Here is a 17,096-nt window from a genome sequence, read left to right as displayed (position 1 = left end):
CGGAGTCTGAGAGTCCCATTTTCTTCATCATATATTGAGTAATGTATGTTCTGTGAATAATTTTATATTGGATAAGTTGTAAATTTGTGTGTTTTGTCATTTTAAATGCGTTTTCACAAACTTAAAACAAACTTTTTGAATACTAAGTTTCGTTGTTTCAACAAGGGACATTTACACGTATAAAACATAGATGGTAAATTTAAAAAAAAGCTCAATTTAATTGTCTTAACTGTTGTTGATCAAATAATATGAAAATGTCACCATATACTTCAAGTAGGTGAAATATTGTATGCAGTTTTCAAGATGCTAGCAAAATGAATGTTGCCTCATTTCATTAAGGTCCTCACATACGTCAGTCTGGTACTGTTCCTGCACAGCTAGGTTCTTTAAGGGCAAGTGCATGCTCTGGGCGCGCTTACAACAATACAAACAATTTGAGAATGCAATTGTTGTAGATATTGCGATTGAATACTGAAGAGAAGTTGAATGGTTCAAATCAGTTGACTAAGTTGCATTGACCTGTTCTGTAATTTTGTCCCAGTCCATCTTGAAGATGACATCTTGAAGATGATAATGATGTACATGATGGACTGCATGATAAAGCAAAACATGGTCCCCAGACAGAAACCTTTAAACAAAAAATACAAAATAATTTATCAGTCAGTAGTTTACTCAATTTCTTAGGTTATCTGTATGTACAGTAATCCCACCTCCATTGCGGCGGTAATAAATTTTTAAAAAACGTTTTAATTTTTTTAAAGGTCTTTAAACACACACTTAAAACTAACACATTAAAGCGCATATAATGTATCGAGAGAGAACAAGAACAATGAATAACACAAAATACAAAATTATTTTTTTGAATTTAATTATAGCAAATTGTACAAACAGTGGAAACATCCTATGTTTACAGTAAACATTATTTTGTCCAAACTAACAAACTTGATTTATCATCTCACAATATACTATAGCAACTCATTTTAATTTTAAACCGGCATCTGTTTGAATACTATGATTAGCTTGAACCTTTACCTCAAGTTCTAACAGAGCCCCTAGTGAGAATAACCGGTTTGGAAAATGGATGGAAGGATGGTTAACTCTTTGACTGCCAGACGTTTTCAGAAAAGGGATGCCGTGGGTGCCAGCCGATTTAAGCATTTTTGACTGATCTTTCAAGGTCCACAGAAAATTATGTGTTTGGACTATGGAAACACACATACTACCAAATGAAAGATTGGACTCTCATCTTTCATCAGAAAAAAAAGTTTGTTTCTACCTTATTCCGTTTTTCAGTAATCAACAATAGAAAATGGTTAGTTTCACCTCTGTTTTGAAACAAACGTCTTTTAACGTCTTTGGCACTCCTCCCTAGGATTTTACTAAACGTTATTTAACGTTTTTGGCAGTCAAAGAGTTAACAAGGTAACATTTTCCTAGTTTTACATTTGTTGTACCACCTGTAGTAAAAATATAGATACCCACCTTGTTATGACTTGAAAGTAGTTATTGTTATCATTCTTTGACAATGATCTCCAAACCTTTTGGCTTAGTCCCAAGGGCCTTTGTGAGCCTGTAGCTGTGATACGACATCCTGTATACAGCTATTGTCTCTTCACTTCAAAAATAAAAGTCCATTGTATATAGTTGTGCCACCTTGACATTTAGCAAATGAAAATTGCTGGACAAAAGTTTTGTATTGCAATTATGATAACAGCTTTAAAAGTATTGATATTAGGGGAAAAGATTATTCAAAGAGTGTTTACTTTGACTAACATTATCAAAAATAATTTTACATAGTTTTCTTAGTCAGATCACTTGCTTGGATATTTGCACCAACTGACATCAGGGGTGTGAGAGGCCAAAACATAAAAAGAATGTCATTATTTGAATTTACTGAAAAAATCTATTAAAAATAAATCTAAATAAGCCGTTCGCACTTGCATTTTACAAGTGCACACTGTAAAAGAAAAACGAGTTTGTACCTTCCTTCTACTAACATACTGTGTGTCAATTACTAGTGTATGCATAAGAAATGTAAGATTTAATGAGATGGAATGAAAGATGGGGCGGGGTTGGTGGGGGAATATTATAATATTGTCTTTTCAGCTGTATATCCTATTTTTATTTTTCATTATTATTATTATTTTATTGCATTTCCCCCCCTCTTGTATTTTGTTTCCTTGTTTAAGTGGGGTAAGTTTCACACCACTGACATGAAATTGTGGTGATACTATTGTACTCACCATTTCCCAACATTTTTTGTTTGTTTCATGAAGTAGAAAAGTTATTCAGTCTCATTAGTTATTTTTTTTTTAATTCTTTTTTTTTTAGCTCAATACAAGTATAGCCTACTTCATAAAAAAAAGAAAAGAAACAAACTAAAATCAAACAAGTCAAAATGCACTTAAAGTGACCTTGTTGCTACATACGACACAGCGGTGAGAATAAAAGTGATCAAACTTTAGAGTCTTATCTTCTGTATGACCTTGACAAGAAAGGATGCGGATTGCTGAAGTTTCATCTCGTCTTCACCAATCCAGCATTGTAACAGTTTGCATCGGACTGTATGTGGCATTCATGCTCGTCAGGTTGGCGTGAAGCAGCAGCGGGCTCTCGGGCGGCGGGACCAGGAAGTGCACGCAAGCGCCCACTGCCAAGAGGCCCAGTGCCGTAACCATGGTGATGCCTCGGCGGAGAACCAGCTGGGAAATGGAGAGGTGCCCGGCGTCCTCCCTGTCGCCGGGCGGAGTCTTTGAGCCGCCGTCGGGACATTCGCCGTTCACATGTACGAAGCCCTCCATTGACTTTATTTTTATTTGAATAGATGCACAACACAATTGGAGTCAGTTAGTAAGTTAATTAGATAATCAGCTATTCAATCAATCAGTAAGCCAATCAGTCAGTTAATCACTGAGTCACTCAGTTAATTATTTAGTTTGCTAGTTAGCCAGCTAGCCAGTTAGTAAGTCTATAAGCCACTCATGTTGGCTACTTCGCTAGCAAGATAAATCAGTAATCAAAAAGTCAGTCATCGGTGAGTTTAGGCAGTTGATTATTCAGTCACTAAGTCAGTTGGCTATTTAGTTAGCTAGTCTGTCTAACGGTTAGATCAGTGAATGCGTTTCACTTACCTTGTGCTGTAGTTGTGTCTGCTCTCCACTTTGGTTATTAGCTGCAGCGCTTGTGTTGAGTAACGGCACATTTGTCTTTGTCTGGGCTCGTGTCAGCGCCTACAACCCAACAGCCACACAACTAAGTAGTGATTGGGAAAATGAAGCCTCATGAAGCTTCATAAAGCACTTTTACTCTTCTTTTTTTTTACTCCTCTAGATGGTGCTCTTGGTTCAAATATAAAGGCTAGCGCAATGAAAGTGTATTACATTTCCACCGCCTTTTTAAACCAATAGTGCCATCTAGAGGACTCAAAAAATATCACAAGTGCTTCATGAGGCTTCATTTTCCCATCTCTACAACTAAGACTTTTTTATTTTTATTTTAAAGTCTTTATTATTCAGACTTTAAAGCCGCTCCACACACGCACCTCATGTGTGATGCTCTTCCAGTTGAGTTTGAAGATGACCAAGACGGAGAAGGCAGAATTTAGAACCACACAAATGAGAAGCCCCAGCCAGAAACCTGTGAAAGAAAAACAACCAAAACACTAAAAGACGACCCCCCGTCTTGTTTTTGTCAAAACAAGTCATCAGGTAAATACCTAAAATGTTGAGTTTGGCCACAAACATCAGAACAACACCGATGGAGAGGCCGATGCAGTAGTAGCTGATGAAGTTAGCCACCGCGGGTATCTTTTGCTTCCCAGTTCCCATAAAGATGCCTCCGGACACACCCTGAAGCAGGGCAATCAAAAAAAGTATTTTGTGTCTTGGTGAAATTTTTACAATACTTTTATAGGTTGAAAGTTTTTGTTACGCACCACCAAGCCATCAAATAACTGTAGGAAGCAATAAATGCTCATCAAGCGAGACAGCAGGTTGATGATGTTTCTGAAAGGAGGTCATGTTAGTAACATTTTATGATATATTTCCTCATCTAGTATGAGGACTGTTCTTTTGAAATAATGCAGATTTTTCTCCCCCAAAAAAGTGATTTTGTTGTTGTCATTATTACAACTTTTTCTAAAGGCAAACGCAAGATTTGTCATGGAATATTTCAATTGAATGGTCACCAATTTGATAAGATTACATTATTTTCCTCATAATATCAAGACTTTATTCTAATAAAATTAAAATATCATTCTTTGACAATTCAGACTTTTTTTTGGAAAATATTACAAAATGTTATTTGAAAATGTATTACTTTATAAAAATTCAGTTTTGTTTTTTGTTTTGTTTTCAAAATTCTCAAACTTTTTTCCCCCCACAGAGTTCCCCTTTAACTTTGGAACATTACTGTAAACCAATTTTAGCACACCTGTTTCCTAACAAATGATTAATTTATATATATATATATATATATATATATATATATGTTATATATAATAACAAAAAATGCTTGCTATAAATTGCTATAAAAATGTTTTTAACACATTCACTGCCATAAATTCATTTAAAAAAGAGATTACTAAAAATTAAGGGCGACAGGCAATTACAATTTTGAATTGTAATTAATCACATGACTTCACTAGTTAACGCACGATTAATCACAAATTGTATATCTGTTCTAAATGTACAATAATTTTTTTATAGGTTTTTATACTCTTGTTAACAAAAGTGGAAAAAAATGTTAAACTAATAGAAATAGTTCAAATGAATTTTTGACGTTTATAACCGTCAATGGCAGTGAATAAATAAAAAAAGAAAACATTAAAAATTTGGGGCGTCAGGCGATTAAAATTTGTTATCATAATTAATCGCATGATTTTACTAGTTAACTCACAATCAATCACACATTTGATATATTTTCTAAATGTACAATAAATTTTTTTAGTTTCTTTTACTCTTGTTAACAAAAGTGGAAAAAAATGTTAAACTAATAGAAATAGTTAAAATTCATTTTTGGCGTCTATAGCCGTCAATGGCAGTGAAAGTGTAGCCAACTGGCAATTTTGGTATTGCAGCAAAAAAATAAAATTAAAATTAAAACATGAAATCAATGCACAAAATGTGCTTTAAAATGATTTGGCGGGCACCCATGTTTTAAAATGACAAAGCCAATGTCAATAAGATAGGCTACTTATTTTATGACTTCTTTTTTGTGAGAAATGAAGAAAAAAAAAATCCCCCACCACTTCCCACAGAATATCTTTTTTCTCGTAAAATTATGACGTGAGATTAGCCAAGGGACTCACGGATCAGAGGTAAAGAGAAAGCCGATGATGGATTTGGTCGACCCGAGTATGGTTGCTTGCACAAGGGCTATGCCGACTACAACACAAACAAGGAAAACATTGCCTGACACCCAACTGTGAAGTTGTGCGAACTGCAGCAGCACAAAAGCAGCGTCTGACCTGAAAGCGCCAACGCCACTTTGCAGGTGAGGAGCGCTCCTGCAGTGTCCCCGGCGCCGAGGGCGTTGCCCACGCGAGCGCATGCCGCCGCCTGGATGCCGAGCGTCACCTGCCATTTTGTATGAAATGAAATGTATACAGTGACGTTGACTGTACGAAGACACAAAACGGCCACCGGTTGCTCACTGTACTGTACCATGTAATTTAAGTTTCCCACTGTTATCAAAGCATGGTGGACTGCCAGTTCATCTTTACCCAGCATTCCTGCCACACACGATATACAAAATCAGCAATATAAAAATTTTTAATTGGACATCGTAAAATGAATTCGAGAGCATAAGATAAAGAAAAAGGGGGGGAAAAAAGGAAAACATAAAATGAAATATAAAAATACAAATACATTTATGAATGACATATTTACCTGCAAAGAAGCCCCCAAAGTCATAAATCCACCATTCAAAACATGTCATGAGTGTGCTGGGGATGGCCAGTTTCATGAAGGAGCCCCATTCTTGCAGCGACTCCACAGACCAGCCTGCAGGGGGAGCAAGACACGCACTTGTTGAAGAAATATGCCTGAAACATCGGTTATAAATATACAGTATTATCATGTATTATCAAGCTTTGTAAATGGAATTCACATGCTTTCTTTCTGAAAGAATATTTAAAAGAGCATTACTGTCATTGTAAATATCTGGACTTTTGCAAATGGGGGATAGAAATGAATGATTTATCTCACCTCCCCATGTCGTTTTATGCAGCTTCTTCCACCAGATGTAAGCAAACAGGAAGGCACAGATGTAGATTTCTGATAGGGTGCTCGCTGCTGCAGATCCACTGAAAAAAAATGTCAGAAATGTGTATACACAACACATCAAGGCTCTAAACAACTTTTTTCTTTTTTTTTTAAATTGTGAATAGCAAACTGTATTTTCTTATCTAGAAATATTTGTAGTGGGACAATTTCAAACAAAGGTACATACATTTCAGTTTAGTAGTTCTGAATGGGTTGTATGGTGTTTTAGGAAAAAATTAAAAGATGTAATACAGTATGTAATTTTGAGAACATTTGTTGTGCAGACCTCAAAAGTCAAAATTAAAACTCATGACTATTGCAATGCTTCTCAAACAGTGTGGCGGGGCCCCCCCGGGGGTGCAGTGTGACGCCAGGGGCGGCGTGTGTGACCTCAGGGAACATGTTTTAAATGTTTGGCTGAATTGGAATAAATAATCATTGCACATCCACTACAGTAGGTGGCAGTGACACTCTCATTGTCAGAGATTGAGGAAGGACTATTAGCTCATCTGCAGAGGTGTACTTGTACAACAATTTTATAGACACATGTGACTATAGTCACGATATTGGGGGGGGGGGAGGTCTTCTTGGGGGGGAAGGCGTAACAAAAAATTATTGAGAAGCACTGCTCTATTGTGCATACAGACACATAACATTACTGATATTATTTTGCTGTGTAGCGTAGGAAAAAAAGAAAGACACTTAAATTGTTTGCTATTTTGCTGTTCAAAGTTGGTTACAGCTTTAATGAGGTTTCAGCCATACTCATTTGTGTACTCAATTACTCAAGCAGTTAATTCTGGCGAATATTGGGTTAGCTTAGCAGTTAGCATTGCTTTCCCATCTTTCCTTAAATTGTTTGCTATTTTGCTGTTCAAAGTTGGATACAGCTTTAATGAGGTTTCAGCCATACTTATTTGTGTACTCAATTACTCAAGCACTTAATTCTGGCGAATCTTGGGTTAGCTTAGCAGTTAGCATTGCTTTCCCATCTTTCCTTAAATTGTTTGCTATTTTGCTGTTCAAAGTTGGACACAGCTTTAATGAGGTTTCAGCCATACTTATTTGTGTACTCAATTACTCAAGCACTTAATTCTGGCGAATCTTGGGTTAGCTTAGCAGTTAGCATTGCTTTCCCATCTTTCCTCGTCATCCCTTAGCGCCAACACTTGTCAAAAGTCTAGCTTATTTGTCGCCCTACTGACTTAATGGCAACTCCGCACATGTTTAGCCGCAGTCGCTAGCCAGCCAAAGCTCGTTGCCTGCTAGCTAGCTGGCGCAGGGTAAGTAGCACAGATCACGCGTAGGTGATGTGGGCAACGCGCCCGCGTCCAGCCTGGCGAAGCATTTTGGGACCGTCTCAGCAGTTCAATTATTGGGAAAAATCTGTGATTCCCAGTTTTGCTATTCAATGAATTTTGATGAAGTGGAAAATACCAATTTTGACTGGGAAATTATGATGTGAAACCACTTATTTGCATACAGTACGTGCGCGTGTGTGGTGGACTTACTACACTCCGAGATCGAGCACAATAATGAAGATGTAGTTTGTCAGCAAGTTTGCCACGTTTGCCAGGGCGGCGGCATACATCTGTGGTAGTATTATCCCCTTAAACGACGACAAGACAGTACAATGAATGAGAATGGATGCTTCCTAATGCATTGGTGCCTTGAGATATCAGCAACCCGACTTCGGAGTTTTTCGCCTGTTGGGCCATTTTTTTCTTTGACTAGCAAGCAAAAAATTCTGATACGAATGCTGTGTGATGAGAGTGAACTGAACTTACTTCACAACAAGCAGCAGTTTGGCCGATAGTGTACAATTCGGCAAAATGGCTTCGAGCTGTTTATTGTCATTCCCAGTTGAAGTTTACTGTCACACTAAACATAAAATAAAAAGAATTACATGTGTGCTTAAAACAACCACATTATTTTTGCTTTGGATAACTGCGTTGAGTTTAATAACAATTAGGATGAATGTAAAATGATATAACTATATTCGCAGGAAGAATATATATATTTTTCCAACAAATATTGCTGAGGATTTTTTTTTTTTTTACCAGCTGCCTGTATGTATTGCAGTATATCTATATTATACTGTCCCCTGGTGGCCAAGACGTGCACACCAGAAAGAGCGGAAGAATGTCCACTGAATTAAAGCAAAAAATGTTCCATTCTTTAAACTGTATTTAATTTGGTCATTTGGTTTTAAAGTACAATACAAATGAGTGCTGTTGTTGATTATGTTTTGTTATGCTTCATTTCAATGAGGCATGAGGATTCATACAATTGTTTTGAGTTACGACCAAGGTCACACGGAACAAATTAAACTACTACTCATATCCCAAGGCACCACTGTACATATTTTACAATATATATACCACAGTGCAGCAAGTTAATAGTATGATAGTATGTACACACTATCAATAAACTTGTCTCCTGATAGTATGCCTAATAGGCATTCTCGTGTTTTTTTTTTTTTTAGCCCCGCCCCCATTTACGTTTGAGCTCCCATGAACACTGCCTAGCAACCAAAACAAAATGCAAATATATAACCCAACAAGGAAATCTTTGACCTTGGAGACTTGTGTTATTACAGTTTTATGTTTTATAGCAAGTCATGAAACTTTGGCACTACACTTAACCCACTCTCACTGACAAAAAACAATGTTTCCCAATTTGTCTAGTTGGTATACTGGATATGCTTCAATATGTGGTAAACTTGAAACTTGATAGCACTCAGACAAGGAGTACAATTGTTAAGGACCTATGGAAATGGAAAAATGACCCTAAAATAGTCACAATTTCTTCAAATTTGGTATCAGCCAAGACTACAATATCTTTGAAGGAAATGGATAAAATGAACCTAAAATGGTGTCATCAAACAAAAATGGCAGACATCTTGTGCCTTTTCAGGCATGGCTTCATGAGACTTTTTTTTGTAGGTCTACTCATGACAGACACATGCCCACCAAAGTCAAACAAGCTTCGGGGCTGGATTTTCAAAATGCCCTCAGAATGTCATCTGACTTGAAGTAACAATGACGAAGGAACTAATATATATGTGCATGTGTGTTTGTGCACCTGATTCTGAAGGTAGGACACCTGCAGGTGATGTAGAAACATTGCCTAAAGGAAAGACAGACAGAGACATAGACGTATATTGGTCACATCAGAAGACAGCAAAAAGGGTCAAATTTGCATCCGAAACAACCAGCGGCAGGTCGTGCATTTGCTACCTTGGTCTCAGATTCCAACACGTCACAATCATAGAAACCGGCCCACCACTGAAAACAACTTACAGGTATTGCCGGGAGGTATGCGGTGATGTACAACTGCGCGATTCTGAAATCACAAAGATCAGCATATAGCGGAACACATTTTGATGATTGTGACGGCGATGTGGTGACGTTAGTTACCGGGTGACCTCGGGCTCCTGGCCCATGAGCAGCAGGAGGCTCTGTGCGTTGAGGAGGAGACCCCAGCAGGGCAGACAGAACAACAGCAGGATGATGACGCCCCGCTGCAGGATCACGCCCACGCGCAGCAGGTTCCTCCCGCCGAAAGTCTGTCACACGTTGGCTTTATTTAACGTTCAAATTGGGGTACGAGGGGTGACAATGCGTAAGTGAGTTTAGGTTGACCCTGACCTGAGCGACCAAAGTATCAAGCGCGAAGCCCAAACCCAGGCCTGTTGATGCGGTGGTCACATTGATGGTCTACAGAAGAAAGACAACAAACAAGAGTAGATTAAGTCTGATGAGTCACACTGCAAACTTGTGTAATGATGGTCACATATTGATTACATTACAATTGTATCCAACAGAAAGCCTGCATCTCCAATCAGACGCTTTTAAAAAGAAACGACTGCTTTTTCAGTATCTTTGAATAAAAGGATGTATGGTAAAGTTATTTTACTTTTTCTTCTTCTTTTTTAAGGGATACACTTGGACACTGCCAATAATTACTATTGATGAATGAAAATAAAAAATAAAATAAAACACAAGAAAATAATTGTTGTTGCTGTCCAAAGAAAATCTTGTCCTGTATCATCTTTGACAAAAAGCAAATCTATATCCTCAAATATATTTTTGTTATTGTCCAAAGAAAAGCATGTAGCTTCAAATATAGCCACCCCGAATATAATCTTATTGTATTCATACAAAGAAAAAAAAAATAGGGATGTTAATCATTTCGGACTGATACAAGTACTGAACTCTTGAGTAGTCCCTCATACCAATACCAAGTACAGATACCACTAGTGCTTTGATTCATACAATTTCCCCCAAAAAACAATGACAGTTAATTTTTAAGAAATACCTATATATTCATGTATACAATTTTTACTTACAATTACATGAAATTATACTGCAATTTTTTATTCTTCACACAAGATGGCAGCCGATACTGGTATTGATCGGCGCCACGAGAACCGATACCTTGAATTAAGGCTTAATATCAGCCTGACAGGATACCTTGTATTGGTACTCGCCCATCCTTGCAATGTTGTCCAATGGAAAGCTTGCATCTATATATCCCAAAAATATTTTGTATATATATTTTTTTATAAATAAAAAGAAAAAAGGAGTGGTGTCCAATGAAAAGATTGTAGATAAAAATCTATCAGAAAAAAAATCTAATCTTTCAGATGACAAAATGGAGCTAAAACAATGTTGTCCAATGAAAAGCATGCACTGTATCCCCAAATGAAAAGCATATACTATATAATATTTTTTTTGTTGGTTTAATTTGAATCTGCAAAAACATCATTGATGGTCCAAGTTTTTTTTTTTTGGGGGGGGGGGGGGCAATCTCAATTGAAAAGCACGTAAATCCAAGTTATCTTTGTTGTTTGTTGGGGATTAAAACCACACTTTCTATTGAAAAACGCCTATACAATAATCCCCAATGGGAAAAAAACCAACCTGTGAAAGCAACCCAGCGGGAAAAGACACCTCGAATGTAATCGTCTTTCACAACCACTGGGGACGACTACTTACGGCGGACGCTAATCCGTAGCCGGCCATCACCTCGTTGGTCAGGCGTCCGCAGAACATGGTCACCACGAACGGAAGCAGGTAGCTGAGAATCCGAGCCAGCAACTAGGAAGACGCACGGATGAGCGATCCCCTGTATTGCAAAGTAAAGCAGGCGTACTTACCAGGGGCCCCATCATCCTCAAGAGGTGGTAGACCTCCTCCCTGAGGGCCCGGGGGAGCTTGCGGCGCATCCATTTGCAGCAGAAAATCTTGTCGCTGGTGGCCTTCTCCATGTTTGAGTAGAGAGCGCGTGTCACGCTCTCAAGTGTCAGCCGTTTGTCACTCTGTCACCGTGATCAGCTCTTGTTATGCAAACCTTAAAGGTTACTAATTAATCTCCTGGAGGCCAGGCAGTTAACCGCTGCGCTAACCCAGCAAGCTGGGTCAGACAATCTTGATCTTGACACACTTCAGCGGCCGTTGTATTCTGCAGCTTTCGGCAATACCGCTCAAAATTCAAATAGAATAGTATGAAATATTTTTATAGGCAACTCAAATTGTGTGTGTGATTGTTTACTGTAAGTGCTAGGTGCTGCTGTTTTGGTTAGCAACAGAACTCAAATGGATCAACAGAATTGATACCATTTCTACCATATCTTTCTAATATGAAAAATTAGGCATTTATCTGAGGGACGTTTTTACAGTATTCTATAAGTAGAGGTGGGCACAACATTTATTTCAGTAGAGGTAACTACTAAACTAAGAGGCACAGTACTGTACTTGAAAAAAAAAATCGGCCACAACATCCATTCAAGCAAAGGACGCCATTTAAAGAAATACACTAATTAATAATAAACTAAGTTCCCAACTAACTTAATACTACAATGCCGCACAGTTCAATCATATAGCCCTCAGTGCTGCTGTTTTTGTTAGCAACAGAATTCAAGTGGGCTCAGCTTATTAATGTCGATAGCATCCATTTTCTAAGAGGAAAAATGACCTGATGGAGATTTTTTTTGTTTGAAGTAGATTCAGTAAGTATTTGGAGCTTGGCGTTTATAGTAATTAAGGAAACATACTAAACAGATATACAGCTTGAGTCCATTCAGCTCCATACACATCCTTTACTAATCATGTTGTGGCTTCCTTTTTTGTGCACTCTAAAGTAAATCCTGTGTTATTAGCAGAAGGATAAATGCACGCCTGCAAAAGTGAAGCAGTCACCATTGAGTGACAGCGACCCATCATCGCCTTCCTGCTCCCAGATAGTGAAGCATCATTTCCACGTCTGGTGTATTGATGATGATGCACTCCACTTCCCTCCGATCGGCGTTTAGCTAGCTTTGCCGCCACATATGCAATCTCGCGCCGACTACAGCTTTGGAGAGTGTTATTTCCATCACAGGTGGCTGTGAAATGCACAAAATGATTTCCATGCGTGACCGAGTGCTGTCTCCCGTCTCGTCTGATTGGCTCTTGTTGAGATGCGCTCCAAAGGGCCTCCTCCAGAGAAATCTCATTTTCATTGGATGGCCACAAATGTGTAGCGGTGCATGATGGAGGACGTCATTTCAGCTGTCAGCACAAAATCAAGTAAATAACAAGTATAGGGTCCAAATATGGAGCCTCACTGTCTCCATGGCAACAGAAATATCATGGGGTGGAGGAGCTGTAATGTGTACTGCAATGGCAACACCTTTTATGCAAGGGGCAAAAAGTTTTACCGCAAGGTGATGACCGGTCCACACATGAGTGGCATCCATCTCAGTGAAGGTCACTAAAATCACTAATGAATTCACTTACCAATATATACTATGTGAGGTAAAGCTCTTATTTGAAGTGGGCAACTCATCTGGTAACCATTTGGGGTATGGCATTCATTCAAGTAGGGGGCTCTATTTGAGTACTCCAACTAACTAACTAACTAACTAACTAACTAACTAACTAACATCTATGGAAGATGCATTGCTTACCAGGCAATACTATGGATGGCAAATTGTGACATAGCATTTGATTAACTAACTAACTAACTAACTAACTAACTAACTAGCATCTATGGAATATGCATCGCTGACCGGGCAATACTATGGATGGCAAATTGTGACATAGCATTTGATAACTATGGTAGCTAACTAGTCAGTTAGTTTGCTAACTAACAAACTAACTAACTAACTAACTAACTAACTAACTAACTAACTAACTAACTAACTAGCATCTATGGAAGATGCATCGCTTACCGGGCAATCCTATGGATGGCAAATTGTGACATAGCATTTGATTAACTATGGTATCTAACTAGTCAGTTAGTTTGCTAACTAACTAACTAACTATTTTTTTGGATCGGGCAACAATATGAGTGACAAATTAGGCCATAGCATTTGATAAACTATGCTAGTTAGCTTGCTAACTAACTAACTAACTAACTAACTAACTAACTACTTTTTTGGACCGGGGAAAACTCTGGGAGACAAATTAGGCCATAGCATTTGGTTAACTATGCTATTTAGCTTTTTAGCTAGCAAGCTAGCTAACTGCAGAGGGTAACAAAATATTATTAGTGGTAACACATATTGGTATTTTATGTCACAGTAGACGTTTTAACAACCACTTACAACAACAAAAACTATCTGCGGTGTGGCACTTAATTCAAACGAGCAACACTTTGGACAACAAATCATGGCATGGCATCTATTTATGTTAACATTTATTTACTTGAGTACCAGGCTATTATTATTATTATTAAGGTGAGATAACACATGGTCATAACAACCAAATAGTGACACCACAAGATATATGTAAGGTGTGGTACTTAATTGAGCTACGGCATGGAATCTACAGGTAATTAAGCGAGGACCATTGATTGAGAAAATACAGTAATTAGCAGTTATAGTAAATGCCATTCACGTTTTTGTCTGATACCAAGCGCAATGCTGACAGCCCTTAAAAAGAAAGAGTAATAACAAAAACAAGCCCTGTGGCTCCCAATCAGAGTTAAGTGAGTGACCCTGAGTGGAAGTGACACCTTTGCTCAGCGCAAAATGACGACATTTCCACTTGCGGCATTTTGTCGTTGACAGGCAAAGAGCGTGACAAGCCCAAAGACCTACTGGCTTTAAATCAATTAATAAATGCCACACGGCCACCATGTGCACCGAGCAGCTCCGCCCATTTGGAACTGTCACTTGCCATTTGTTAGCAGGCACCGTGTCGAGCTTTTGTCAGGCAGAAAGGTGGATCATTTTGAAGGGATACTTGACTCATTTAGCTATTTTCAGCAGTGAAAAGTTAATATTTTGTGTCGAATTAATTTGACAACTTTGACAACACATTTTGCCACTTGCTTTTGACTGAAAATGACATTACAGGTGGTCAGGAAACAGATAACGGCTCACCTGTTTTCTGGGTTTTGCCCCTTAGCCCATATTTACAGTAACATCAATGAATTGCCATCAACATTTTAATTTCATATTTCTCCGCCAGATGGCGCTACTTTTTCTGCAAGGGTGCCTTGGAAGTGTCTTTCATGTTGTATTATTTATTATCTTGATTTCATTTTTAGCATGTATATTATGGAGTAATCCTTTATAGGTGGCCCTCAGTACAGTACATAACGACGGGAATGACCTTCATCATTGTTTTTCTTTGAACTAACTAATATAAGAAATTAGATATTTTCTCCCATTTTTTTTGTCACAGTTTCTCTCGGTTGATTGTTTTTGGCATCCCCAAAAAAAAGTTCTATGACCTTGGGATGGTTCCAGTGCAAGGTCCATGGTGAACATTTAATAGTTCACATATAATTTCATCTGTATCATAAAGATAATTTCAAGAATACAATCCAAAAGGAAATGGGGCCAAAGTCAAATATGTTGAGAACTGGGCTGAGGCCAACAAGCACCCTAAAAAAGTTAAGTGCCTGCAATTGACAGCACTCTCTTTCTCTTGCAAAAATGAGGCAAAATATCAACAATTGCACACAAATACAATGCCTGCATTTCATTGTGATATTTTAGTTTTAAATCTGACCATACTGGCTAACAAGCTAACAAACAAAAAATGTTTAGGCTAGTTATACCAAATACGCCTTAACTTCAAGAACTGCAAATAAATATATAAATAAAAAGCACAGTAACCTCCATCAAGTATGAAACATTGGTCAAAGCAAAGGTGAAGCGAGGACAAAATGCATGCAGGGGCTAGACACTTCATTAGGAACACCTGCACAAAGTCCAGTGTGGAAAAATTATGCTTCTCCAGCACTTACACCATCGACAACTAGCCTACTCATCTCCTTATCTGTGGCACATTCCTCAATCAAAGTTTTCCATTCAACTTTGACGCACTCACATGGATATCTTTAAGTAAGGTGTGTTTATTTTTTTTATTTTTTATGTGTGTTCTCATATAATAATTTACAAGACCTTAATGGTGTGTTATGAAGCTACTGAGCTAACCCTAACCCTAACCCTGAGGGGGAAATAAATACACAATTAATCCATGAAAGTGGAGACAGTGCACAAAATGCACACGTGAAAGATCTTGACGCCAAAGAATAGGAAGTTACATGACGTGCAGTTAAATATGAATGCTTTTTTTTCCCACATGACGGATTATTCATCTCATTACTGATTGAAGTATTGCTGCGCTTTTCGCTGCCATAGGCAGATAGCACTCTCGATATAAAAAGTCTACGCACCTCTTTTCAACTGCTGGGTTTTGGTGATATAAAAAAAATATTGTTATAGTTTTATAGTCGTAGGCATAACGCTATGAAAGTTGGATTTTTATTTTTTTTTGTCATCACAGACTGAATTAAACTCAATTAAAGTTCAGATCTTCTAGTAGACTTTTTCATAATTTCATCAAACTTACAGTACTTGAGTTTCATGAGTGCAGCAGAGAACAATCATCTACTAGAACAATATATTACATCACAAGTGTTTTGTTAATGTAATTATTGACTGAAGGTCTGAGCATGATTGAACAAAAGTATTGGGACACCAAAAGGAAAAAAAAATATTTTGGAGTTTTCTGTGCACACAATGCACATTTATTTGCGTATAATTCATCCATTTAGTTCCTCTTGGTGTGTGATTCTGTTTAAAAATAAATAAATAAATTATTTGAAGTTTTAAACTGTTGCATATTATGGAGTTACTGTATCACAATGATTGAGCTTCAAGGTTTTGAATGACTTAACACTTTAAGTGCATTTAAAAAAAAAACTGAGTGCCATTTATAACCTCTTTTTTTCCCCATTTATTTCTGCAATAATCATGAAACAAGTCCAACAAATACACAGTGACGTTCACCATCACACCAAATGTTCTGTACAAAACAATCAATCAATTTTTGGACAGAGAAATTGTGTGGGTGGGGCAACTTAACATTGCATAATACAGCACGGTGTACATTTAACGGCCACAACATTAGGTACACTTGCACACTGTAGCGAACGGACAAGCACAATAATAAATACATTGCACAATGTGTAGCCTAGCTTAACACAGAAATAAAATTGGACTGTTATCTTTGTAAAGGCTGCTGCTTTTAAAACTATATCATTAGAGTGTGCAAGTGTACCTAATAAAGTGTCCAGCGAGCATAACAATGTCTTCAAACTGACACTGTCAACAACTTCCACTTTTTTTTTTGTTTTAGCGTTAATGAAAGCATTCAAACTTTCAAGTGCACATTTGAATTTTTCACCAAAACAGTATAACACTGGCAGTAAACCGGACACTAGCAAATTAAACGCACCATTTAATGTTATGTCTGTTGTTATATTTTGCCATCTTTTGATTTTTCAATTGCTTCTCGCAACATTTTGTACACTCAATTACAATCATTTATA

At 37.6% G+C, this 17,096-nt stretch overlaps 1 protein-coding gene across 2 annotated transcripts; it reads right to left on the bottom strand.

Annotated features, from left to right (window-relative positions):
- Positions 1-851: 851 nt before the first annotated feature.
- Positions 852-17,072, bottom strand: LOC144052596 (multidrug and toxin extrusion protein 1-like). Of its 2 annotated transcripts, XM_077566809.1 has the most exons (17): positions 11,425-17,072; positions 11,264-11,365; positions 9,914-9,982; positions 9,683-9,831; positions 9,566-9,608; positions 9,348-9,392; positions 7,775-7,872; positions 6,207-6,304; positions 5,889-6,002; positions 5,664-5,731; positions 5,468-5,576; positions 5,309-5,384; positions 3,935-4,004; positions 3,716-3,848; positions 3,542-3,636; positions 3,132-3,230; positions 852-2,804 (listed from the first exon to the last, which is right to left on the bottom strand). In XM_077566809.1, the coding sequence occupies exons 1-17, from the start codon at positions 11,533-11,535 to the stop codon at positions 2,529-2,531; spliced, it is 1,755 nt and encodes a 584-aa protein (XP_077422935.1). In that variant the 5' UTR covers positions 11,536-17,072; the 3' UTR covers positions 852-2,528. The 2 variants fall into 2 exon arrangements, with proteins under 2 accessions (XP_077422935.1, XP_077422934.1); XM_077566808.1 differs by having other exon boundaries at positions 9,503-9,608; positions 11,264-11,463.
- Between the last annotated feature and the right edge of the window lie 24 nt (positions 17,073-17,096).

The sequence above is a fragment of the Vanacampus margaritifer genome, chromosome 5 (assembly GCF_051991255.1).
Source record: "Vanacampus margaritifer isolate UIUO_Vmar chromosome 5, RoL_Vmar_1.0, whole genome shotgun sequence".
In the NCBI taxonomy this organism is placed as follows: Eukaryota; Metazoa; Chordata; class Actinopteri; order Syngnathiformes; family Syngnathidae; genus Vanacampus; species Vanacampus margaritifer.
The sequence above is the reverse complement of the archived record's forward strand: the minus strand, read 5'-3'. Positions and strand labels throughout refer to the sequence as shown.